The sequence below is a fragment of the Ambystoma mexicanum genome, chromosome 10 (genome assembly GCF_040938575.1).
Source record: "Ambystoma mexicanum isolate Mex_15411 chromosome 10, UKY_AmexF1_1, whole genome shotgun sequence".
Lineage (NCBI taxonomy): Eukaryota > Metazoa > Chordata > Amphibia > Caudata > Ambystomatidae > Ambystoma > Ambystoma mexicanum.
In genome coordinates this window covers 1,516,132,131-1,516,159,117 of record NC_090932.1, presented here as the reverse complement: position 1 = coordinate 1,516,159,117, position 26,987 = coordinate 1,516,132,131, and the positions used below count along the sequence as shown (strand labels likewise).

The following is a 26,987-nucleotide window of genomic DNA, read 5'->3' as shown; positions in this document are numbered from 1 at the left end:
TTGTACGTCCTGGCGGAAATCCGTCGCCTTGAGCCACTCTCGTCGTCTAAGGCAAACGCCGTTGCCTAGCTGGCGGGCACCGGTGTCGGCAATGTCCGTTGCCACCGTAATGGCGTGGTCCAACGCCACTTCGCCTTCTTGCAAGATCTCCAGGGCCTCGGCCCTCTTGTCGTCCGGTACGAAATCCAACAGGGGGGCGATCTTGTACCATAACTCCCTGTCGTAGCGGGCCACGATCGCAAGGGCGTTGGCCGCCTTAATCGTTGTTGCCGCCGAGATAACTCGTCGTCCCATTGCGTCCAGCTTCTATCCTTTGCCGTCCGGCGGGGAAGTTGACTTTGAGGCCGATGCCCTCCACCGCTTTCTTCTTGGCCGCTGCTGACACGACCGAGTCAGGGGTCGGTTGTGCCCTAAGGCACAAAGGGGCCGTGTCGGGGACCCGGTACTTCTTCTCGTACCGATCCCTCTTGGCAGGCGTCGTACATGGGTTCTTGAGGAGGGTGAGACCCTCGTCCAAGATGTCATCCAGCAGAGGAACGGCGAGGACTGTTTTCCTCTTGGCCTTGCGCCGTTGGTAAAGGAAACCTTCCTTCTTCTTCTCTTCGGGGCAGAGCTGAAAAAGCTTGGATGCCCTGGCGATCATCGCATGGAAAGATCTGATCTCGTCGGGCGGGGAGGCCCGGGTGGGGCGATGGGAGCTCCGTCCCGTCGTCACCTCCGTCGTCGTGGCCGTGTCCGTTCCCGCGTCATCCCCAGGGACGGGGGACGTGGGCAAAGGTTGAGTAGGCCGCGAGGGCTGAAATGGCGGGGCTGGATGGATCCGTCTTCTATTGTTTGGGGGGCTTCCCGCCAGGCCTGGCTCTGGCTCCTCCGTCGAGCCTGGTTCCGGCTCCTATGTTGGTGGTAATCCTTATTGCCGAACATAAGGATTATATTGCCAACAAAATGGCCACCGAGTTGTCCTGCGGCTCCGAAAGCGACGGGTGACTAGGACCCTTGCCGGTGCCGCTGTCGCTCTCGTCGTCACCTTCATCGGGATCCCACCCTCTAGGACTTCTACCAGCTCCTTCTCGGATGCTGTGTCTCTGTCCACAATGGCCACCGGTCCCCCCCTCTTTTTCCACCAGGGTCTTCACGGGGGTCTTTTCGATGGGTCTGAAAGAGGCCTCCCTCCGCGGAGGCAGGGGGACTCTGGGCCCCGAGGTTGCCTCCACTGGTGTAGCCTCCACAGGCTGCGCCACGGCCACCGCGTCTTCCTCGATAGAGGCCTTGGCCGGGTGAATCAAGACCTTTACCACCTTATGTGGGCCTGTGGCCTTCACCCTGGGGTGGAGGATCACCACCTCGCTCCCCGTCGGCCGGATCCTTCGAGCTCGACCGGGGCCTCTCCAGAAGCTTTGCCGGGTTCTCGGCCTTCCTCTTCCCTGAGCCAGAGCGTTGGCTCATGGTTGATGGCGCTGGAGAGGATGTGCCCTGCATGGCAGCCGAGGAGCCCGATCGTTCGGCGCTCCCGGCAACCACGGACTTGCTGTGCTTTGCCTTCTGTTGGGCCCCCGTCGCCAGGGCGCCCTCACCGGACTTAGAAGACTGCTCAGACTTCTTCTTCTTCTTCTTCCCTGACAGGCTCTTTCCTTCCAGCCAGTTGGAGAGACGAAGGTGTCGGTCCCTGATGGTCCGTTCCGATATGTTCCTGCAAAACGCACAGTCCTTCTCCACATGCGTTTTTTCCTCATGAAGGCAGTAAGACATTTCGAGTGCTCGTCCTCCTTGAACACATTCTGCAGCTGGCATCCAGGGCAAACCCTGAACAGCTTTTCGGTCGTTGAGCTTCCTTTTTCCTGGGCCATGTTCGGGTAGGCCGCAGAAACTCCTGGGCTCCTCCAAGAAGCGTAACTCGATGAAATCTTCACCCTTGAGGGGCGTAGAAAAATCCGACACGGATCCCCGTTAATCGGATGTAGAGACGGTGGAGTTTGAGGCTCTATTTGACTGAAAAATGAGAAATTCTCTTTGAAAAAAGCACAAAAACGCAGCAAAAGCTCGAGAGCTAAACACGAGGACTCCCAACACTTGAGCGTGTGGTAGAAATCTGAGGATGGCTGCCAGAGGCGGGGTTTAGGGAGAGGGCAGTCATTGGCTGGGGGCAGTATGACCCAGAGACCAGTGATTGGTTACTACTGAGAAAGACAGATCAGAAACGAAACTGATACTGATTTTTTCTTTACCGAGGATTCCCGGCCTGACGACGGGGAATATTCATGAGCATGTGAATCCATGCCAGACTCCATGCTGGAGAACAGCGTTTGGCATCTGAACTCAGCCTACAGACATTGGCACCAATCACATGAGTGAATCACGACCCTGCAAATGCAGGATGGAGTGCACACCCTACTAAAGATCAAGGTAAGCCCATAGGGGGACATCACAGCACACAGAGAAGGGAAGGGCCCAGGGGAATCGGGTGAATTCAGGTCTGAGTGTACACCTTGTATTTGACAGGTATACCTCCGGGTGAAACAGGGAAAGTGAAGACTCGGGGTCAAGGGAGGCTCGTCCATCGCTCCTGCAGAGACACAGGTGAGTGTGACATTAGCACAATAAAAGCACTCTAAAAGCGCACTGTCTACGAAGAAATCAGCCAATCTACATAGCCTTTGTAGATTTTAGGTCTCCATTCGATTCAATATCTAGGGAATTGTTAATTAGCAAATTATCGCAAGCAGCTTGCCCAGACTCCATCTTAGCTCTCTTAACACAACTGCACACTGACACAACGGTGCAAATCCGCTTGATGCTGGATGGCAAGTTGTCTCATCCGATACACACTTCACGAGGACTGAAACAAGGATATATTTTAGCCTCAGCGCTTTTTTTTTTTATATCAGATTTAGGACCCAAACTTAGAGAAGTCATATGGGACCCCACCACCTCCCACAAGCTAGGGCAGCACTCAATGTCCTGGCTATTTTATGCAGACCACCTGGTCCTTTTATCTAAAAACCCCAAGAGGCCTACAGAATTTATTAACTGTATTGGAGAACTTTACCAATGACAACCATCTATTGATAAATGAGAAAAAATGAAGATTATGCAATGCAATGCAAAGCAAAGAAATTACAAGCATCGCTATGATTGGTCTCTGCATGGAACCAAACTCGAGGTGATTAATGAATACCGAAATTTAGGAATAAACATAAATAATCATACTGTCGATTATCAGTATTATGCAGAGATCAAAATAAAAATGATTACAGCCATCACACAGGCATGTATCATTGATAAAAAGTATGGACAGTTCTATTATTCAGCTCTAATGACCTTTTATAAATAGGAAGGTTACATCAACAGTGTTGTACAGTGCAGAGACCAAAGCCCTGAAATCCAAGTTGTTCTGACTTCATTTGGAAGGTCTGTTCTGTAAGCATGTATTATTGCTGCCTCAGTCACAGCCAATGTGCATTATCAGGCATGAGTTAGGCTTACTTTCCTTGCATGATATGTACGCATGGAAACTATGTCGCCTCTATAGGAAGTGTTTGATAAACTCGAAAGCAGGAACTTTTTTGCACATTCTGTCATCCTACCTAACAACCTTGGAACATCAATGTGTAGCTAAATGGAAACAACGAAACATTAGTATCATGACAGCAGCAGACATTGTCCCAGAACTATTGATCAACAATCCAACTCGGGCGAAACAAAAACTTCAGCCAAATGACTACTCGCAAATCATGTCTCAGCCATGACACTTTCAATGCGAATCCCTATGTCTGAAGAAGCTTAGAGCCATGGAGTCTTAGCTGGTTATATTTCCATCCCCAAAGTACAGCAGGTCCGCATATCTACGATTCCAATTAAACCTATGCCAGACAAAAGACTTAATGGCAAAGTGGAAAAGAATACCAAAATCTGAAAAGGTTTGTGGATTTTGCAAAGTTATTGGCCAGCCTGAAACTGTAAAGTATTTGCTAATTGTATGCCCCGAACTAGCCAGTAAACGAAATCTACATCTTAAGATGCACTTTGGAGAACTAAGAATATTAGCACACGACATTCTGTGGAATTGTTTGCACCACCCGTAATGCTCTAACAGTTGCAATTGTAAAATTTCTGACTTGGTTGAGTCTGGTTTGATTTATCATGGAACTGTGAGAAAACTGTAGTCCTTGAAATATCAAATAGATGTGATCATTTTGAAGTTAATAAGTGGTGTAATAGAAATTTTAAACTATGCATCTAGTTTATTTTTAGTGTTTCTGTATTCTGATGTAGCGTTCTTAAGTATATTTATTCTTGATCTTTGTTGATGATTAACTATTGAAAGGTTGATTATTTTTGTTTATTCAACTAAATCAATAATAATAAAAAATAAAAAAACACAAAAAAAAAGAAGACGAGTCCTTCTCTGGGGAAGAGCATGTGGAATTGCTAGGCCAGAGGCCTACCCCAGGACCGCTGGTGAAAGCGGTCCGTCCCCGTCGAAAAGGAAAAGAGGACTGAGGTGTGGCGCAAGTGGGTGGAGTCAGGGGAGCGCATGCTCCCATGGTCGCGCCCCGCGCACATCTAAATTTAAAAGGGAAGTTGATTTTTCTGGTGAAATGGTCCGTCTTCCGTCCCTAGCGAGGGACGCCCATCAGGGATGTCATTTCATCAAAATGCCAGGGGTAGCGGAAGTGACATCACACAAACCTTGACCTCTGATGACATCACAGAAAGTGATGTCATCCAACCCCACCCTGAAGTGACATCCCGGGAAGTGATGGAACACGACCTTTCACCCATTTACAAAACAGGAAGTGGCATCACATAGCATTGTTTCTAAGTACACTATGAAAGATATGGTTACAATATCACTGTAAAGTGATATACATTGCATACTAGACTGGATCAACATATGCATCGTTAATATCAGTGCGTATAGGCCCATATTACCATACTGTGAATGGAAGCAGACGTCCAAGGCCAAACGATAATGATGTATGTGTTATTATATTGCACATGTGCTTAAGCACTTCATATAGAACTATACATAAAATATCACCAAACCTGTGTTGGTACTCATTTATCAACCTCAGCAGGGAGAAAGGCTGAGTTGGCCTTGCTGGGATTCGAACCTGCATCGTAGCAGCGAGCGCTTAACCCACTGAGCTATCTTATCAGCTATAGCTATTTTACTGGCTATAGCTACCAGAAAACCAGCCATTCCAGAAACAAAGAGCTACATGCGGCTGGCCACAGACGAGGAGTCTCAATGAAGAAAAAAAAAGTATTTTCTTTTTTTTAAGGGGTAGCAAGGGAGACTTCAGGGGTCACAGTTGAGACCCCTGGCAACCCCTAAATGACATCCATGTTGCCCATACAGTATGGAGGACAGGACGTAGGAGTATGCCTTGTCAAAATGTGTGTCCACACAAGAGTCTGGTTTTGAAAACGATTATGAGGGGACTTGGCTATTTTCCCCTAGTTTCAGTGAAATTCATACAACAATAATAAAGCTGAAGAGCTCACGAGCACCTGGACCAATTGGATTATCTAACGCTGTTCTTAAATCTTAATTCCGAACCAGAGGCATGGGCAAGGGCGTTGCATGTCGTGTTCGGTAAGGTGTGCTATGAAAAGTTTATTCTACCATCATGGAAGTCAGACATCCTTTTACCAATACACAAAAAAGGCAATAGATTATGCCCTGAAAACTATCGATTATTATCCTCGATTGATGTAACTGGCAAATTATTCATCACTTTTGTGTTAAAATCACTCCAGACTTGGGTGGGAGAGAACAACATACTGCATGATACCCACATCGGTTCTCAACGTGGTTCTGCAACCACTCATAACATAAGGTTATTAGATGTATTAATAAGCAAAGCTGCTCAAAAGGGTAAGCCTGCCCTCTACATAATCTGGGTGGATTTTAGTGCTGCATTTGATTCTGTCAATAGGGCCATTCTATGGTAGAAGCTGCGATCATGGTGTTGCCCAGCGAACCTACTGTCTATTATCATACATTTATACTCTGGCAATAATGTAAGAGTCCGGCTCGACAACACTGGTACAGTAACATCTCCTATAGATGTGAACAGAGGGGCTAGACAAGGCTGTATTTTAGCCGCCCTTCTGGTCAATCTGTGTATAGCTGATTTACCAGCTAAATTCCTGGATGCCTAGAGATGTTCTGGCAAGCTCGGCCCTAGACACGTTGCAAGCCTACTGTATATTGATGATCTTGTATTGCTAGATTGGAAAATAAGAGGTACCAAAAATAAATTCAAGGTCCTCATTGAATTTGCAGAACAAAATTATCTGTGAATAAGACCAAAATCATGTTGGTAGTTGGCAGTAGGCACGCTAGAGTAAACTTTCAGATTAATTCCCATAATGTTGAGTATGCTGATATCTACCCCTATTTGGGATTTGAGTTGAGTGCGGCTGGTGACTATTACTATTGTAGAGAACAAAAAAAGGAAAGCAAGACAGTTAACATGCCTGATTAGCAAATTTGCTAATCAAACTGCAGTGTATTCGATTGAGGGCATCATTAAATTATACAAGCAATGTTTCACACCTGCCATATTATATGGTCTTGAGGCCTTAGCCGTTAAAGATCTTGCATAGCTTAATTTAGTGGAAGGTACATTTTGGAGAAAGCTGTTGCACCTGTCCCCTTCTACTACAATGGCATATCTGCGCCTGGAGTTGGGACTGGTTTCATTGAAGAACCAGGCCTTAATTTGCAAACGTTCTCTTTATATTAAATCTCGCTGCTCTCCCCAAGGCTCACTGTTACAATTTATGGCCATAAATTATGATTAAAAAGCTTTCATTAACTTCGTAAAGCAAAATGACGAATGTTTCAAAGACGTGCTGGAGTCCTGATTACACACACGGTACAAACTTAGTAATATTGAAGGCTATCTTCAAACAAAAACTTGAACAGTGGGACTGGATTAATAACTATTCGCATCTTCAAACATTGCATAATTTGAAATACATATGTACTATTCAATATCACAAAACATAACAGTACTTATTGAAATGTCCCAGTCCAGCTGTTCGAAACTTTGTGACTAAATTGCGTGTGAATCAACTCCCAGTACTTGCATTGCAAGGTAGTTATATCAACATTCCTCTTGAACAAAGAATTTGTCGAGTGTGTAATCAACAGCCTAACAGAGTCTCCAAGACACTTCTTGACACTATGCCCTAAAATGGGAACATTCTATACGACTACTCTGGGCCGTTTTGGGAGCAACTACAATGCTATAAAAAGCAATGAATTTTGGAAGTTTTGCTTAAATTCTCATCTCCAATCGGTACATATAGCGCGTTATAAGATCTGGAGCAAAATATTAAAATACTGGACTAATGCATGCTCACACAGTTGAAAAAATAATCCTGTATTGTTTGGTTTTACTTAAGACTATTGCTAGATGCGATAAAACGTAATGAAAGACATTTTAAAGCAATTATGTTGCTTTAAGTGTCGTAGAGAAGATTTTAAAGAGATAAAAACTTATTGATATGACATGTGAAAGAAAAGAGTTGAGGTCACTATGTAAGAAAACTCAATAAAATATCATATCAAATGGCTGTGTCCTTAGGTTAAAGTTATGTAAGTTTGGACAATGAGATACCATATGTTGAAAATGTAAAATTATATGACCAGAGGCCATGTTCAAGATCATGTCATGTTTTATAAGTTCTTGAAATTCGAATTGTTTTATCAGTTTAATTGTTCTGATGCCAAGACATTGTAGTCGTGGATACATGTTTTTAGAAAATGTATGATTTAGAAAATGTATGTTTTAGAAGTCTCACCTGTTTAACATGTTTTATACGTCTAATATGCTCATATGTCTTATATGTTTTGGAAAGGTTCATAATGAATCAATACAAATAAATAATAATAACTGTGCAACAGGAACTTTACATCAACTCTGTAGTCTCCATCTACTACTACTCCTGCCTGTATATCGATCCCATATATAACTCCAAGGCTAGGCTTTGGGGCTATTCGTCCACTCTATCTTTAGGCCAGTTAAAACCAAGATATATATGAAGAATCTTTATTAAAGGGACGTTATGGTTAAGTTGCACTAATAAAAACCTATAAACTTCAATGAAAACATTTAGTTACAGGGACGTAATGGTTAAGTTTCACTAATAAAAACCTATGAAATTCAATGTTAAAACATGTTTACAGTGACGTTATGGTTACAGGTCAAACCTAAAAACCTCAGAAATTCACCAGTTATGGTACGCTAAGCAACCATAACTCGCGCCACCACCGTGCACTGCTAAGACTAACACCCAGGACATCAAAGATGACATCACAAATGTCATCTTTGACATCTAATACAATAAATGTGTAAAGGGAATGTGTAATGCAAAAAGGAAAATCAGAGTTCAAAAGAAATGTCAGTATGGCTGAGTAAACTTCCTTCGCCATGTTTTGTAGCACGGGGTAAGGTGGTACACTTGGACCTTGCGACACACTCTGGCTTCGGACACAAGGATGTAGTTCATTTCGTAAACCAGGGCCGACTTGGCCTTCCACGAAAAGTCACTAGTTTATCCGCTGGACTTCTCGGCTTTCTCTCACTCGAGCCCAGATCACCTTTTAGCTTATAATAGAGTTCAACAAAAGTTTGTTGCCTTCTAGTTACCAGTACAGGTTTCCCACCGCCGGGCTCAGACCTTTCAATCACAATTTGTAGGGGTTCCCTTGCCCAAGCTTCAATCACACCTTCATAGGCTTCCCTCCGTTGGGCTCAAGCCTCCTTTCACTTTCCTTCCGCTGTCGAAGACTTTTGAAACTGCGAGGCTTTTGCTTTTACCGAGGCATGACCACTTTGCCCTGACTCAAACGTCACTTTTTCTCTCCTACACTAAGGCCTCTTGGTAAATGTAGTTTTGAGCACAGTACTTATTTCAAAGTTCAAACCAGGTAACCCTCTGCCGGGATTAAACGTAAAAGTTCAAAGAAAACTCTTACATTCAGGTTTCCCCTCTGCAGGGATCAAACCTAACAACAGTTCAAATCTTACATCTCAGTTTCTTTCTCTTCTCAGCGTTTCTATGGCATCAGACATTTCACAGAGACTTTCATTGGGCAATATTCTTTCATTGGGCCGCTCTGTTACTTTGTATCTTTAATATACAGTTCTTTACAATGCTTTGCTTACTCTTGCGTCTTATCAGCACACACTCAACATCATTTGTGGGCTACTGTTGCTGTCAAGTTTCATTTAACACAGACATTGCTTTCATCAACTGACCAGCTATGTTAATTTTTTGTCTTTCACTGCTTTGATCCTTAAGTCATGGATGATACCACAACTGCCGCTGCACCTCCCCAACTCTGCCGTTCACCCAGCAGGGTGGCTGGTATCCTTGAAACACACAAGAGGCTTGTCTTTTCTCTCTAGCTGGGATTCTGTGCGCACCTTTCAAGGCCCTTTGGAGGTAAAGATCTCTCGCCGGGGTGTCCAAGGTTTCTTCATATCTCGGTTCCGTCCCCCGGCCTGTCGCCCTGCTCCACCTGATTCACAGTCACCCTGGAAGAACTGCTACTTCTCATGCATCGCCTTGCTCAGTGTGTGTCTCAGTGTTCCACCTTTTAACCATGTGGGTAGAGCGAATAGGTACCAGGTGTATGTAATTAATATCAAGTGCCTGACCCTGCCTGATCTTATTAGTGGGACATGTCCAATGTATTGCATGGGTGGTACTCCTTTCAGCCTTAAACCTCCTGTTCCTCTTCCTCGGCTCTGTGTTTGCGTAGAAAAGGGGGGATCTGGGAAGTTGGAATATCCTATAAAATAGGGGGGATACCATATCTCGCCATCAGGCGTTGCTCACACACTCCCTGAGGACTCCTCACCCAGGAGATCCTCCCGCACTTGTCCACCCCCAGGGTCTGGATCCAAAGGCGATGGCCGTGCCCTCGCCACCTGTGTAAGGGAACCCCGGGGTCTAGGCAGTGAAACACCCTCTGGTTTTTCACACTGAATTTTGTGGGCCTCACTGCGTTCTCTATCTATAAGCTGGGTGAACGCCACAAAAAGGCCCAATGCAGGAATGTAGCCAACTTAATTTATTCAGAACTTTACAAGGACTGGCCATAAGAAAAGAACAAACTAAAATTAGTAGTTAAGATAGCTTCAGCAATTCAATGTTGTTCAAAAGAGGGTCTCTCGAACAAAGGAGGCTTGGGGGTCACTCCCCACATCATTGAATCGCTAGGTAGAAGTAGTTCTCCTGCTTTCTTGGCTGGGTCTTTTGTAGCCTTTGTCTGGTGGGGAAGACCACCTTCAATCTCAAGTCCAGAGAAGTAGTTGCCAATATGAATGTTGTATGCAGTTGGTACTGAAAGGGACTTTCACAAAGGCCCAGACTGTCCAAGAAACAGGGAACCAGTTCCCCTTCATGGTCCCAAATAGGTGGCACTGTCACATCTGTTAGTCAGAAAAGAAGTTTTAGGTTAGTTCCAACCACCAATATCCTGTTTCCCACTGCATTGCACTTAATCCCTGCAGTTATGTTCATTTATAAGGGAGATGTTTCTACTTATCTGTTGGAGCATTGGTACTTCAATGCACAAAGAACACAAAACACTGACAGTTACACTTGTTGCATATATATACAATATAGATTTACCTCGCACAGTTTTCACTTGACCCTGAGTAATTGAATCAAAATCAATCTCCATCAGCGATTTCAGGAAATTGGGATCTGACATCATTCCTTTGGCTGTTTTCCAGTTGATCTCTTTGTACCCTCGCATCACAAGGATACACTCACAGACCATTTGCACTGCCTTTGGTGGTTTAGCAAAGGACCTACAAATTAAAAGAAAAAATAATTAATGCCAGATCCCAGGAAAGCAAATGTGGAGATCTAGTCTCGGAAATGACTTCAGAAAGGTTTTGTAATAGGTATCTTATTGCAGAGGTTCAAGAATGTGCATCCAATTTTATATAGCATGTAATGCTACCGTATCAGCTTGTTGTAGAGTGTTCACTTTCTTAAAAGTAAGGGGGAAATATGTGAAGTGGTCGTGTTTTCAAGAAGTCATCATCATTATTGACCTTTATTCGATATAAATCATTAGGTACACAGTACAGTATACAAAACAGCAGCTCACATAAAGACTTACAAATTAAGAAGTAACAAAACACATCATATCCATGAATACATTTTAAAAAACCTGTATCGAAAATGAGAAAATGTAAAGCATCCAATAAAGCGTTATTACAATTCATGTATACACAACAAACAATAAAATAGTTAATAATGTACTTAATGTGTACGTTTAAAATCCTTTGATCAATTTGCTACGCTTCAACCATGCTCTCTGGATATATTTTGCCACCCAGTGCACCACCTCTCAATTATTAGTAGAGTTGAACAACTTCATGGCATCCGCAGTACAAGGGATGTTCCGAGCACGAAACAAGGGTCTTCTCAAAACTGTAAAGTGCTTCGCAGAGCAGCAAAAAATAAATCACTGATTCATCGTGCCAACCACATGGAGAGCAGGTACTGGTGTTTGTAATATCCCAAGTCTTAGTAAATGTGGCAACCTTAAGTATTCCTAATCTAAATTCCAGGAACAAAGATCGGGCATGCGGGGTGAGATCCAATCCAGGTTAACCTCAAAACCAAAAGTGAGCTTGTGTTCCAGATAACCTATGCCTAAATGTAACCCCATGAACACCATCCACCATTTTATTCTAGCCGATTTCATGGCAGCACTTTCTTAGCAGCATTGGAGTCTTTTTATTATTGATAGACGGGCCAGACCAAGATCGGGCAAATCAAGGTCTGCAAGAGTATTCTTTTTTTTTTTTACTTTGTTTATTATGGCACGTGATTCAGAGCATTACATTGGTCATAGGTACACGCATATACATGTAAATCAACAGGAATTATGAATGTTGTACAGATACATAGGCAATAACCTTGAGGTGATTGCCTATGTAATCAATGCAACCATACACATGACTGGGACAAAACCATAAAGGGAGGCACCAAAACACTGTGCAGGGGATGCAGAAGGAGCATATCTAGTGGGGGTCCTCGCCCCTGCGACTTAGGTAGGTCTTAAAGGGAGACCAAATGTCATTTGGGCAGTTCCTCTCTGGTGCATAGTGACCCATTGTTCCTCAGTATTGCCCCACAGGCAACAGTCTTAAGCCATTGGCTAGTTGAGTGTACAGTGGGTTTAGACCAGCGTAGTAGCAAACACTGCATAGCGAGCGACGGGCATAAACTCACCAGTTTTCGCCCACTCCACCCATGGTCTTCGTAGACTTGGAAAATGCATTGCATAGGTATGGCGTCTAGCCTGATGTCCGTCATATCAGTGAGTACAGTGCAGACACTATTGCAATAATCATCTTGCATGGGACAGCACCATATCATGTGAAAGCACCCAGCATCCACCCCCTGACACCTAGGACAAATACCGGCAGCAGTATGAGAAAACGGTTTCAATCTTGCCAGCGAGTAATGATATCTGTGAAGGATTTTGAGTTGCATCAACCAAAATCGGGAGTTGAAAGAGACCACCCAAGTCTGTGCACACATTTCCCTCCAGATAACATCTGTAATCCATGTCTTCCTACTTAGCTCGTAATTCTGTTAGTTGTTGCAGCATGCAGTCCTATATCAGGCGGTATAGTGAAGAAACCACACCAGGGGAGCTATAAGCTTTCATAATATATCCCAGCAAAGGATAGCTCTCGGGCACAAGAGGAAAACCCACCCAGTGGTTCCTAAATACTCTGCAGACACCCATGTATTGAAGCCCTTGCAAGGATCTGCATTGCGCGAGTACAGGAATGCCATTTTTTTGCATAAAGTTCGTTTTCAAAAACATATTCCCCAGTTCACCAAACCCTCCTTGAGCCCAACGTCACTCAGTGACCCCATCCACTTTAGGGAAAGCCGAATCACAATTTCACAGTGGAAAGTTAGTATGATAGAGATGTGCAATTCCCAACAGCTTCCATGCCTTACACCAAGCAAGAGAAGTGGTACTAGAAGGATCAAAGGGGAGGGGCCTGTCAGTGCCGAGGGCAACACTAAGGATCGAAGATCTCCTCCACCCACTGAGTATTTTTCAGTCTGACATATGGAATAGTTTCTAATCCTGCAAACCAAAAGCCTGCCCATTGTGCCTGTGCTGCAATCCAATATAACTGGAAGTCAGGTGCAGCAAACCCACCCTGCGCATACGGCCTAGCCAAAGTGTCCCATTTGAGGCGCATCGCAGCTTAATGACACACAACGGCGCTGATAGCAGATGCCAGTTACCTGAAGAACTTCTTCCCAGGCCATAATGGTATGCTCTGAAAAAAAGATCGAATTTTAGGGAGGACCGTCATTTTAAGTAGGGAGATTCTACCTGCGATGGTCAGCGGGAACAGGGCCCAGGACATAAGCTTGAGCGCAAGATTGACCAAATATTTAGTATAGTTAGACTCATGCAGAGATGCATGATGATGAGTTATCATGTCCCCCATATACCGCACTGCAAGCTGAGACCATGGAAAACAAAACAGGTCTCGGAGCGGAATCGTGGAATCAGTAAGAGGAAATATCTCCGATTTACTGCAGTTCACTTGAAGGCCACACAATTTCCAGAAAGTAGCTACATCCAAAAGGGTTTTGGTAGTTCTGAACTGCTGAACTAACCTACTCCCTACCCCACGTTGAACTCACAGGACAAGGCGGAATAGTGGAATGACTGTGAGCATCCCTTGAGTCTATAGGCATGACGAAGCCATTTCTTCCAAAAAGGCAGGATCCCTTGAATCAATGTCTTTTGCCTGGCAGCGCAAGACGTTTCCAAAGCTCTCAACATGCAGGATTTCCCTCTTCTGCGGCTTTCTCGTGATAACCCCTCGTTGGATTCACCTTCATCTTTACATCACTGTTCAGTCACTTTATCAAAATGCAGGATTCACTTTCCCTTGCTTTCAATTGGCATCCCTCCACCGGGTTCACAGTAGACTTCAAATCACAGTTCAGTTAACTTGACCAGTTCTACTAGTGTATCGCATTCAGGAACTCAATGTCTTTTAAAACAAATATTTGGTTCACTTTCACTGGTTCACTCACGTCCCCCTCCTCCGGGCTCAGGCCTTCCTCTGTAGGCAGTCTGGCTTTCCTCGATTGGGTGCGCACCTTGAAACTGCCAGCATCACACTTGTTTCTTTGCAATCTTCCACGCTTTCACTTTTACATACTTGCCAATTCGAGATATAGACTTCCGATAAGTGATCGCTTCTCGCCGGGCCAGTCTGTTATATTGTAGCAAGTGCATTTACTTTGCACAATCAAGCTTCTCTTTCTCACGGCTGCTGTCCTACGCGCATTCCACAATACTGGATATAGTTCAAAGGTTTATACCGGCCTCCTTTCCCGAGGCCTTCTGGTATCTGCAGTTCTTTTTACTTCTTGTCAAAGACTTTCGACTGGACGAGGTAGCTTGTACCCTTGACTTTCTTCTAGTATGACCATTATGACTATTCGCCTCCTTTCTTGGGTATTTTCTCTCACTGCTTCTCTCACATGCACAATCTCATCATTCTTCATTCTTGCTACAATGTGCTTTCACTCGCAGTTTCTCGACTACCAAAGAAGCACTTCAAACGTTAACGTCCTTTTCATTCAACATCACAAGCCGGTCTCCCTCTTCACTCACCGGCAGCGGCTGATATAGTTTATAAAGACCTCCGTTCAATCAAGGCTTTTGGCCCAGCACGGCTAGCCTCCTTTCAAGTCCTCACCCCGCACATGAAGGAGGTACCGCTGTGAGCTTCTGCAGTGGCAGGAAGTTGCCCCTTTGGGATTCTGTAGTGACTTTCACCTCGCAGCTGATAGGACCACAGCCTTTCGTTCGCCCCCTGATCCCGTCTGCTCTGCTTCCTTATCTGCATTGCCTTCCCGGGATTTCCTGCCCTTCCGTTCTGCTGGCCTTGCTCGCTTCGGTTGCCCTTCTCGACATGCTCTCTGGGTGTTCTCATGCTCTGCCTTTTATCCCAATGAGGAAGGGTAACCGGATTCAGATGCGAGTCGTTAAAGGTAAGTGCCTGTCTGACTGACCCTGATATTGGGACATGTCAAACAGACTGATTGTGGGTGAGTCTGTCTTTCCCTGAAGCGCTTTGTCCGTGCAGCAGAGTGTGTCTAGGAAAGGGGGGATAACGTTCCTAGATAGTACATGGAATGAGGGTGTTCTACAGGGAAATGGGTACAGGGATGCCGTGTCTCTCCTCTGCGTGCCCCACTGCCACTCCCCAGGGACCCCTCATCCAGGTGATCCTCCCACACTGGTCCAACCCCAGGGTCTGGATCTAATAGCGATGGCCGTGCCCCGGCCACCTGGATGACAGATTCCAAGGGACTAGTCAGTGAGATACCAGTCGGTTTCTCACAGAGCCGACAGTATCCCATTGGTGCAAAGCGGTGCAATGGGAGAGGTATAGAGAAGGCGCACAAAAGATATAAAACTCTGGCCAAAACCACATCCTCAGCAACGCCACGAAACAGAGTCAAATGCTTTTTGTATATCAAGCATGGCCGCAACTGCCTGAGCCTTCAGATCAATCGTACCCAGAACATTGAAGAGGCAGCGCAAGTTTAGTGCAGTGGAGCATAACAGTATGAGGCCTGATTGATCAGGGTGTATTATTATAAGGCATGTAGCGAGACGGACGAGTGGCTAAGATTTTAGCAAAGATTTTGACATCTGAATTCATCAAAGAAAGGGCCTATATGAACCACAAAGGTCGGCCGGTTTCTCGGGCTTCAATAACACTGTAATCAAAGCTTCCCTCATGGTACTAGGGAGTTCCAGCCTCCAAGGACTACACCCACACACCATGCAGATAAAGCACCAGGGCAGTGCTTATAAAACTCTGCCGTTAAGCCATCAGGCCAAGGAGCCTTACCAGTAGGAAGGGTTTAAATAGCTTTAGCAATTTCTTCTTGGATGATGAGGAGATCTTGTTGAGAACAAACTTCAGATGACATTTTTAAGTGGGTGCCCATCCAGAAGCATGCCCAAATCTGCTTCCGAGCAGGTTTCTCTGTTTGCATACAGCTTAAAGTCAAATGTTTCAAATACTTTATAGACCACTGCTAGTGTATGAACAAGGGTACCAGAGTCATCCATTGGGATACAACACCCGCCCGCGCTGGCGTGTTTAACCAGGCGAGCCAGCAGATTGACTGGCGCTTACCTTCACCATATCACCTTGTTGCCATTGATGCACTGAAAAACCTCAATCCCTTGCTGCATTATCCCTAAATATATCTATCGCTGCTTGAACCTGGTAGAGAGTCTCTTCACTTTCTAGGATATCACGCCGATAAGATCTAAGAAACCTACACACTCTTGCCATTGCTATACCCCAAATGTAAGCTTCTAAGGCCTCCATCAGTATATCCGCTGAGGAGACCGACCCTACGTTCGTCTAGAAGTATAGCTTGACATTTCTGCGAGGTTGGATTCAAAGGGCACATCAGTTAATGCTTGAGATTTAAATCTCCAGTTAGTGCTAGCCCCAGCCCAGGGAGCTCATCCAGCCTAATGGTGAGTATGGGGGAGGAGTGATCACAGTATATCCTAGGTAGTGTAGTCGCTTCAAAAATAGTTCTGCACAGTAGAATAATGCATATAGCTGCTTTCTACAGGATTAAGAACCCTCCAGACATCCACCAAATTAAAATCACCCATCCATGTTTGAATTGCCCGCGCTGATTTAGATAGAGCCCTGCGGGATTGGCCTAACCTATCCCGTTCTACGTCTAGGATGATGATGAAGTCCCCCCCCACAATATGGGCACCAGAGGATACAAAGTGAGTATATCAGCTAGAGCAGCATATAACCCCAGGTCAACAATATTAGGACCATAACTATTCAGTAAAACCACCTCCCGTCCCACCAGTATCCCACAGACCAATACATATCGCCCCACTGGATCCAAGTAAACTCTTGTGTGTGAAAGGCAATGACTTGTGGTCTAATATCATTACGACCCTAGATTGTGACGAGTACGCTGTGTAAATCCTATTTTTGCTCGAGTGCCTGCCAAACCCCTCACAGCCCGCAGTCAACAGATGAGTCTCTTGCAGGAATAGTAACTTAACACAATGGTGCTCCACATACAGCTGAAGCTTCTGACGCTGCACCGGATTCCCCAGTCCTCTCACATTCCAACTCATGCAAGTAAACTCACCCACCATCCGTTATTAGGGTGCATAATTTCCCAAAACCATTAAATGAACTTTGCATGGCATAATATTTGTTGCCGTTCAGTTACGGCCATCACATAGTAAAGTTGCTCTGTCCACGTCAAGTGCCTTTTGTATTCTCAACAGACACCAACCTCATCTTCCCCCAAACTCGGAAGATGGTACCCGGATAATAATCACAAAACCAAACTCTGCATGGGGGAAAGGGGGGTGGCGCAAGTCCTATCCTGAGGGCAGAACTATCCCAGTGGCACACTATACCAGGGACATCAGTATTCCATGGGCAAATCTATCTTAGGGGCAAAACCATCCCATGGGAAAAGTTGTCCCCTTATCCCTGGGGGATGTTTTCTGGTGGGATTTTCCTGTGGCGGAGGTCTTGAGGTGCTAGGAGCTTGTGATGGCAAGGTCTTGCAATGGCATATTCTCCCCATGGTAAGTCCTCAATATGTTAGGGTCTCATAGGCGCAAGACCCTGTAACGGTGGTGCCGTGTAATGTGGCGTTAGATCCTGATGGTTGGGACCCACTTTGTCAGGGCCTTGTAGTGGTAGTGGGTTCACAGTGGCGAAAGCCTGTGTTGGTTGCCTTTCAGTGGCAAAGTCTTGTGGTGTGGGAATTTCAGCTTCACAGTGGTAGAGTTCGAAGTGAGAAGTTCAAAGTTGCCAGAATGAATAGTGTGAGGTTCAGAGTGTTCGAGTTGGAAGTGGCTGGGTGTCAAAGTTCAGAGGTGTGAACTCAAGGTGGCATGCTTAAAACAGTGGCCAAGTTCTGAGAGCCAGGGCCCCACTATGGTAGACTTAAAAGTGTGTGAAACCAATGTTGGGGACAAGGTGGTCCGATTCCACCCGCCTTACTATTCCCACTACGACTGAAGCATGTGTGAACCAATGGGAGAAAGAACCCCACCCCCACTGTACCTAATCGTGCAAGAAAATATAGAAATGTATCAGCAAAACCTAATCCACTGCCTAGCCATAGATAAAGACCAAAAGAGACGCCATCTTTTTACTGGGCCCAGAAATCATCTCCCTGCAAAACCCACATCTCCCCATCCCCAGTGCCTCACACAGCATGGAGAGCCTGAGAACCCTCCTTGGTGATAACCATCAGACCACCCTCACATTGGCCATTCCAGAACACCCACCACAGGCCTAATCCCAATCAGCAGTGTATGCTCCTAACAGAAACACACATCTCCCTATGTCATGAGAGTTCTAAGAGGAGAGGATGGCAGACCCAGCATCTGGGGAGGGCACCTGGGTACTGGGACAAAGGTATCAAAGAGGACCCCAAGTGGAAGGGTCACAACACCAGCATATTGCCCATGTTTCTTAATACCCCCATTCATGTAAAAATGTGTATGCCAGGCATTATTCTTGCAATTGTTAGTTTTTATTGCTTAGCTTAGATAGACCAGACTGCATCACTTTTACCCTGACCTTCACACCGTGGAGAGGAGCCCAGCAGACCCATGTGGGCATGAAGCAACTGGAAAAGCAACAACCAATCTGCACTCTACCTCCCTTATAGTATCAACTGTTCCATAGGGCCCTTTCCAATTGAATGTTAGGATTTGTAAATTATATGAAAACATGGATGATGAAGCTGTGTGCCTTTTTAATGTGCTGCCCGTGTATTTTTTGGCAGAGTGCTCTCGGGCAGCAGAGTTCTTTGCTTGCTTTATTTTATCTAAAGTTTTGTTCTTCCTTGCAAATTATCTATTAGTCTCCCTCCCTCCTGGGGTGTGTCAATTATTCTGGCCAATTGGATATCACGTGCTTTTGCAGGGTGCATGTCTTCATTTGGTGACCACTATTGCGTAATATTCCTCGAGACCCTCGTACTTGCGGTGAGATCCAGGGCTTCTCCAGAATGGCTGCCCCCACTTACGGCTGACCAGTCCCCAAAAACACATACGCAGAAGAGATTCTTGTTTGTTCCGGCTTCGCGAATACCCCGCTGCTCGTCTGAGCCGGGTGCGGCCCGAGGCTCTTGGAAGAGCACAGGCATGTGAGTATAAATTGCAGGGAATGATAAATGTTGGGAATTTGGGAAAATATAGAGCAGAGTGATTGAAAGGATCATGCAAAGAGCGTGAATGAATGAGGAGGTTGATTGGTTAAAGTAAAGGCGCATTTTCTTTTTCATGGCCATTCATTTTTTATATATTAGGAAAAAAACAAGGTGAAAATATAGAGGAGATACAGGAACCTAGTCTGAAAGGGGGTAGAAGGCGGCGCCGCAGTGCACTGTCCCAACCAGAGCAGAGGATAAATAAAGAGACAAAAGTAGGAGCCCCATATACGCAGTGGGCTCAGGAATAAGTAGTAGTTGTTCTCTTGGCTTGTTATTTTAGCTTGTTATTTTTAGCGTTTAAAGAATATGTGGAGGTAGACCCAGGAGGGACAGAGGTGATGTGAGTGTTGAGAGAGAACGTGGACATGCTCTAGGGGGTAAGGGGTGTGCCAGTAAATGTTTTTTGTTTATTTGTGTTGATTCGTTTCTTGTTGAAATGTTTTATGTTTTAATGCATATGAGTGAATAATGTCTTGTGGTAGTTAAGAGGAAGGATCTGTCATATTAGTTACTGTCCTAGAGAGGGGGACACTGAAGACACTGAAGAAACATTTGAAAAGTAAAAAAGGGGGTTCTCTTGGATACTGGGAATGGACACCCCACTGTCACATATCTGTAAGCATCTCCCCCTCTATAGTCAACGAATAAAGAAATTCCATGAGCAATGGGTGAAGGAAACAAAGGGGGAGGGATTATCTCATGTCTGGCCGGAGGATGGGCCATTCAATAAGTGAATGCTAGAGCAACTATCCACATACTTAACGGCGAAGTATAAGGGAAAACAACTCCAGAACAGAGGCAAAGTGCTAGATTTGTGGAAAATGTTTGAGGAAATGCCCAACTTAAATAAGAGGGAGAAGGAACTAGCACCTCCAGAAATAGTGAAGGGTGACAAGAGTGTAAAAGAGAAAGGGGAGGCAGACCTAATAAGATATACCCATTACTCACGAGGCCAGCAGAGGGGTACATTGACCCAGCATATGTGCCTGGGAACAGCACACCAGTAACACCTAGCACTGCCCTACCTCTGCCTTATGATCCTTTAACCATCACTCCGGTCCCCACAGGGCCAAATACTCAGCACCTATAAATAGCATTGGCATCCACTAGAATGGAACGAGCCCCCCCTAAGAGCGATATGTGAATCAACACAACCATCGGTGGTAGGCCAACCACCACTAAAAAGTTCCTCTCTTCTACCAGAGGATGAATGGAAATCCAGGGACCTTTTCAGAGTAGACAGCGCCACCATAAAATCAGTACAAGTGGAAAGGGAGGGGAGGCAGATAGTGTGGGGTATGACACAGTAGCATCAATATGGGATGAAGAGTATTGGACTGGTTTTGATGATAGAGGAGGGGGCTGTGGGAGGGATACAGCAAGTGCAATGGGCATCCCCGAGAGTAAGTGAAGGATTGGAAGGAAGGCTTCGAGATAAAATGGGAAGAATAGCATTAGCAAAAAAGAAGGCAACAAAAGCAAGTAGTGGAAAGGTGAAATCAAAACTACAGATGCCCCTAATTCATAAGGGAGCAGGACGGCCCCACTATGTACCGTAGGCACTGATGGACAAAAACAACCTCCTTAAATCCCTCGCCCTGCTTACGACAGGGGCGGGAAAATGGATCTATGCATTTGAAAAGAACACTGCAGTGGTGCCCCTAGTAATAGGCAATATTAAAAGTCTCTTAGTGTCTGCAGTAGGTGATCAGGCAGACTCGGTGTGGCCAAAAGCAGGGTTCCCGGGTGTGACAACAAACAATGACACTCACGATGGAGCATTGTTCATTAATGTAAGGGCCCAAGTGTGGGCTGCCCTGGAGAGAACCTTCCCAGATACCCCCAATTTACACTCTATAATGCAATGCACTATGGGGGATGAGGAAGATGCTGCACAGTTCATTCTTCAGGTACAAGAGATGTGGAGAGCGGAGACGGGCACTGCATGGGACCAGTCGACCTACCTATTTTAATTCATAATTAGGAGTGGTCTGCTGATAGATGTTCAGAAGGCTCTAGATAAAATAGCGGGTATAGAAGCCAAAGGCTGGCCTGAGATTCAAAGCATTATAGTGCACCAGTGTAGGAGGATCAAAGAAAGGGAGAAAGAAACAATCCAGAGAATATTAGCTGAGGAAGCAAAATTGGTACAGACAGAACTGGTGAAGGTCGCAGCAGTAATGGCTACACTGCCCTCAGAGCAGACAGGGGAGCAGTATCCGTGGCCACACAAGCGAGAATGGCTGCAATGTGGGCAGAAAACACTCAAGAGCAGTGGGGAGGAGGGCAACAGTACATGGGACCTCAATGGCAAGGAAGACCAGAAAGAGGACGAGGTGGGTTCCGGGGAGGGGGATATGGGGGACAAGGACCCAGGGGAGGAGGACAAGGACAGTGTTGGTCATGTGGGAGGTGGGGCCATTTTTCACGGGAATTCTGCAGTAGACAAGGGGGAAATTATCAGTCCAATCAAGCATATCATAATCAACCTCAATGTGGGCACCCTCACCCGGGCAGCAGTTATGGCTTCCTTCAAGGAAATTACAAGTAAGACGAACAACCAAATACCCGACCAATCCCAGGCTACAACACACTCCGACACCTGCCTCACAACATGCAATTGCAATGAAATTACCTCAACCAAATGGCCCATCAGCATAAACCCCTTTCACCATTACCCCAAATGGCGCGCCAGCCCCTTATCAGGGAACGCGCATGCTCAACGAAAACGTTTTCTCGTACACAGGCAAAGACAGCCACCCAGATTAGGACAGCCCACAGAGAGCACTTGCATGTCCAGTCCTATCCACTACCGATAATCCAGAAGAGGAACCACTGGTGGGGGCAGAGATAGGAAACAAACAGTTCATGTTTATGGTGGACTCAGGGGCAGAGAAATCATGTATACGTCAAGGAGATTTTCCGTTATCTGGCAAAAATCCTGAGACGCAAGGATTCTCTGGGGCTTTAGTAAAGGTTCCTTTTACAGAGGATTTGGATGTTAAAATGGGGAAAACAGTATGAGCTCCCCTTCTATATTATGAAAGTTCACTTGTCAATCTACTATGCCGAGATCTGCGCAGCAAGATTAACATGAGAATATAATTTACTGACAGAGGGATTGTTAGTTCCACTCCTGGTATATGCCCCCTCAGAGCAATGTTATTAATACATTCTATGGCAAATGAATTTAAGGTGAGAGGGGTACCAGTGGATGCTGACATATTTATCTACGGGATCAGGGTTTTGGCCAGGGCAGTGCCCGAACTAACTAGACAAGAGTGGAGAGTGCCCTCAGACTTTGTGTTCTGACCAATAGCAGCGTGTGAAATTGTTGCTGGGACAATATTGGCGTTAGACCTGCAGGGAGTACAGGTATCTGCAAGCAGGATAGCGGCAATAGGAATGGACACGTATAGATGCGAGTGGCGCACAGTATTGTGTATTGACCCAAATATACCATTACGCGAGTTGTCCAATGAGGAGCTGTTCACTGATGACGACAGTGATGGGGAGATCATCTTGGAAATAAGTATACCCTGTGAAATGATGGTACAATATAGAAAGGTGTCAAGCCCCCTCATGGCCGTTGTCAGTGCACCGCATCCTTATTATGACAAAGACATGCAACAAATGCCCTCTCACCTTTGGACAATGAACCCCCATGATGTATGGTTACTGAGGGAGGTGACACCCATAAAAATAACTCTAAAACCAAGAGCACTTTTACTCAGGGTAAAGCAATATCCATTGTCCTGAGACGCAGAAGAAGGAATACAGGAAACAATATGTGCCATACTAGAACAAGGTATAATTATGCTCTCGACCTCACCATGCAACACTGTGGTGTATCTGATCAAAAAAGTGACAGGGGGGCATGGCATATGGTCCAGGACCTACGGCCACTTAATGACATTGTGCAAAAAGAGTTCCTCTTGTCCCTAACCCTGCTTCCATTTTGTGCAGCATTCTGGAAGAGGACACTCATTTTACTGTATTGGATCTCAAGAATGCTTTCTTTTCGGTACCACTTGACCCTGACTCCCAATATCTCACAGCCTTCACACTGGGTGGGGGGGAGATATGAACAGAGTCGGTTGCCTCAAGCCTATTGTGAGAGCCCAAGCATATTCAACAGAATATTATATAAAGACTCAGGCAATATTCAAGTGCCAAGCACTATCATACAATACGTAGACGACCTTGTCTGCAGCGAGAGTGAAGAAAATTGTCATAGGGACTCTATTGTGTTGCTGTAATTGTTAGCCCGCAAAGGGTAAAAAGTAGACAAAAAGAAGTTGCAGTGCTGTCTGGCTGAGGTTCTGTACTTGGGCTAATTGATTTCAAAAGACGGAAAAGGGATAATTCCTGACACAGCGGCAATAGTGCCCACCTCAGCCAGACCCCACACTGTAAAGGACATGCAGAAGTTCCTCTGTATATGTAATTACTGCAGTGCATGGATACTGGACTATGCCGCTTATACACGCCCCCTGCTACAAAGTCTAAAGGAGGCACAGAAAGACAAAACACACATAATATGGCTACAAGAAATGCAAGAAGTATTTGTGAACTTGAATGAATTGATCAGCACAGCCCTCATATTAGCCACACCCGACTATGATCAGGAATTCTACCTGTTCTCGCACTCTAACGGAACACTCATGACAGCAGTGCTAGCACAAAAAACATCCCTGGTTCACAAACCATTAGCATACTACAGTGGTACACTCGATTCAGTAATGCAAGGGCACTTCGCATGCGAACAAGCCCTCGCAGCAACTGCCTTTGCTGTTGAAAAGAGTTCAATAATTGTGATGGGGTGCTCTGTCACCTTATTTGTCCAACACTCCCTATTTGCAATACTGGAAAGGTCCAAATCCACTCTAACAACACAAAGAGACACAGCTTACGAAATCATTCTTTCAAGTCCCAATATTCATGCAGTACGATGCAAAACATTGAACCCTGCCACCTTCCTAACAGAACCATGTACTGTTAAAGACATGCAAGAACATGATTGTAGCACATACAAGGGTGAAGGAGATGACATCCCCAAAGCATGAGAAAACGCACTAGAGGAAGGGGAGGTGTACTTTGTAGATGGGTCAGCATCAATATGCCCAGAAACAGGAGAAAGATACATGGGAGCAGCAGTAGTGCGTCTAGAAGAAGAGGACTATGAAGTACCGGTAAAGAAAAGGTTGCCCATGCATTTTTACGCCCAAGCAGCAGAGTTAGTGGCACTGATTGAAGAACTCTGCGCTGCAAAGGGGTGCGTGGTAACAATTTACTCTGATTCGGCATATGTAACCGTACATGCCGGACTGGCCAGATGGAGAAGAAAGGGGTTCAGAAGGGCAGACCGGTCCCCAGTACAACATGCAGAACTATTGAACAAGCTAATAGAGGCACTAGCAGAGCCCTCTGTAGCAGCATTGGTAAAATGCCAGGCACCCACTAATAACAATGACAAAATATCTTTGGGAAACGCTGCGGCAGACACGGCATCTAAAGAAGCAGCATATTTACCAATACTAATGGCCACAGAGCGCACAATGATAAACAAACAGGAAGAAACCAAACAGGAAGGATACAATTCATTACCCATCGCCCAAATAATTGAGCTTCAGAAGAGAGCCCCACCCACAGAGCAAGAGTTGTGGACTGAACAAGGGTGCACCCAATCTCCCACTGACTTACTGTGGCGACACAACACCACTGGGAAGGTAGTAATGCTCATAGAATTACTGGTCGCACTTCCCAGCACATACATCTAAACAGCACATAGCAGCCGATCTCCAAGAGGATTGGTTTATACCAAACGTTCAGGAACATTTGAATAAAATGATCATAGAATGTACAACATGCCAAGTTTTAAACTCAGGAATGACTCTTAGAACGTTGAGAGGAACTTTGCCCCGCCCCATTGCAAAATTCCGTGAACTGCACATTGATTATGCAGACATGGAAGAGTGATGGAATGGAGCATGATATTTGATCGTGGTGGTCTGTCCCTTTTCGCGATGAGTGGAAGCAGGGCCCTGTGCCCACCCTGATGCGAAGTGCGCAGCCAAATATTTTGTACACTAAGTGGTCCCGCATTGGGGAATATGTGATGTAGTAAGATCCGATAACGGGACCCACTTACTAAATGACCTCTTTAAAGAAGTGACAGCATTATTAGGAATAAAACATAAAATGTGCTCAATTTACCAGCCGCAAGCAAACGGATTGGTTGAGAAAATCAACGGCCTTCTGAAAAGTAGAGTGTCAAAATTATGCCACTCCCTCAAAAAGAATTGGGTGTATTGTTTGCTTTTAGCCCTCTCCAGCTGTGCACTTAACCCAGAAAGGACCACCACCTGTCCCCCCATGAAATAGTTACTGGCTGACAAATGCAAACACCTTTGTCACCAGTACGGAGAATGTCTGATGCACATAGAAGAGCAGCAGTACTGGGCGAAGACTTTAAAGAGTACCTCACCCAGCTCACATGAGCAGGACGTAGTATTGCCAAACAAAGTTCTCTGCCATCACGAGAGAAAGCAAGACACACACAACAACTGCAGCCAAAGACAGCCCTTCAAAACCTTTAATGCCTGGAGAATTAGTGTACATGTGGAGCTTTGTCCGGAAATGATAATCACCCAGATTGCATGGACCATATGAGGTGATGTACTATACACCCCTCACTGTAAAAGTGAAAGGGCTACGGTACTGGAGCTGATACCTTAGAGAACAATCAAACTAACACTGCAACGCTCTAAAGAGGATATTGCATGAATGCAGAGAAAGTACAAAATTTAAATAATGTAAAATATATATGTGATGTATGCACCCTGCTCTATCAATGAATGTCTCTCGCTCTCTCTCCATATCCCTCTTCCTACTTTCCTCATTTACCTACTGAATTCCATTGCTTTCTTTTTTCACCAGTACTAATGCACCATTTGATAGTCTATAATATTGTCACCTCGTTTTATCCCTTTTAGGTGCCTTGATCATGGATTCAACATTGACAGGCCCTCAGTCAGATAGCAATAGGAGTATAATAAGGGCTACTAGAGCATACAGTTATAATTGTGGTGTTTGATTTGCAGCAATAATATTTTTCATGACTATTATTGTTTTAGGAATATCTGGTCTGCTTCTTTGATCTGGGTGCTCCATATAAAAGAAGGGGGGAGGAGTTAAAACTAACGTGGGACAACAAAGCATTCCTTAACATTACAACTTTGCACAAAAACAGAACAAAAATTATTGTACAAAATGAAGATTCTTTAACTCCTGCAATGAAGTATGTATCCAGTGTAAAAAATGCTACATCATTGTACCCTATCAAGTTTTTAGAAGCCAACGCTACCTCACAACCCACTATACTGCCTACCTCATTGTTTAATAAAAAAAGATGGTGTACTTCAAACCTCGACTTCTATTATTAAACCCCTACGATGGACAGACATATTGCTGCTAGCGCTAATGTAAATATGAATGGTGCCATTTATTCCATATATAGTGACGAGACTATAACCGCCCAGGGATTACTATGTACTAATGATGAAATCTGCAGAAAGTTTATAAAAATGCCACAGTCTCTCTTGCCTAATTGCAAATGGAAAAGGGAGACAAGCCAACAC

The 26,987-nt window shown here is 45.1% G+C and overlaps 1 protein-coding gene across 1 annotated transcript in view; it reads right to left on the bottom strand.

Moving 5' to 3' along the window:
* The window catches only part of DNAH10 (dynein axonemal heavy chain 10), a 2,725,177-nt gene that overhangs the window by 505,603 nt on the left and 2,192,587 nt on the right, over nucleotides 1-26,987 (bottom strand). Inside the window, exon 58 of the mRNA XM_069619694.1 lies at nucleotides 10,660-10,841. Coding sequence (XP_069475795.1) covers nucleotides 10,660-10,841 — 182 coding nt within the window. The remainder of the gene's footprint in view (nucleotides 1-10,659; nucleotides 10,842-26,987) is intronic.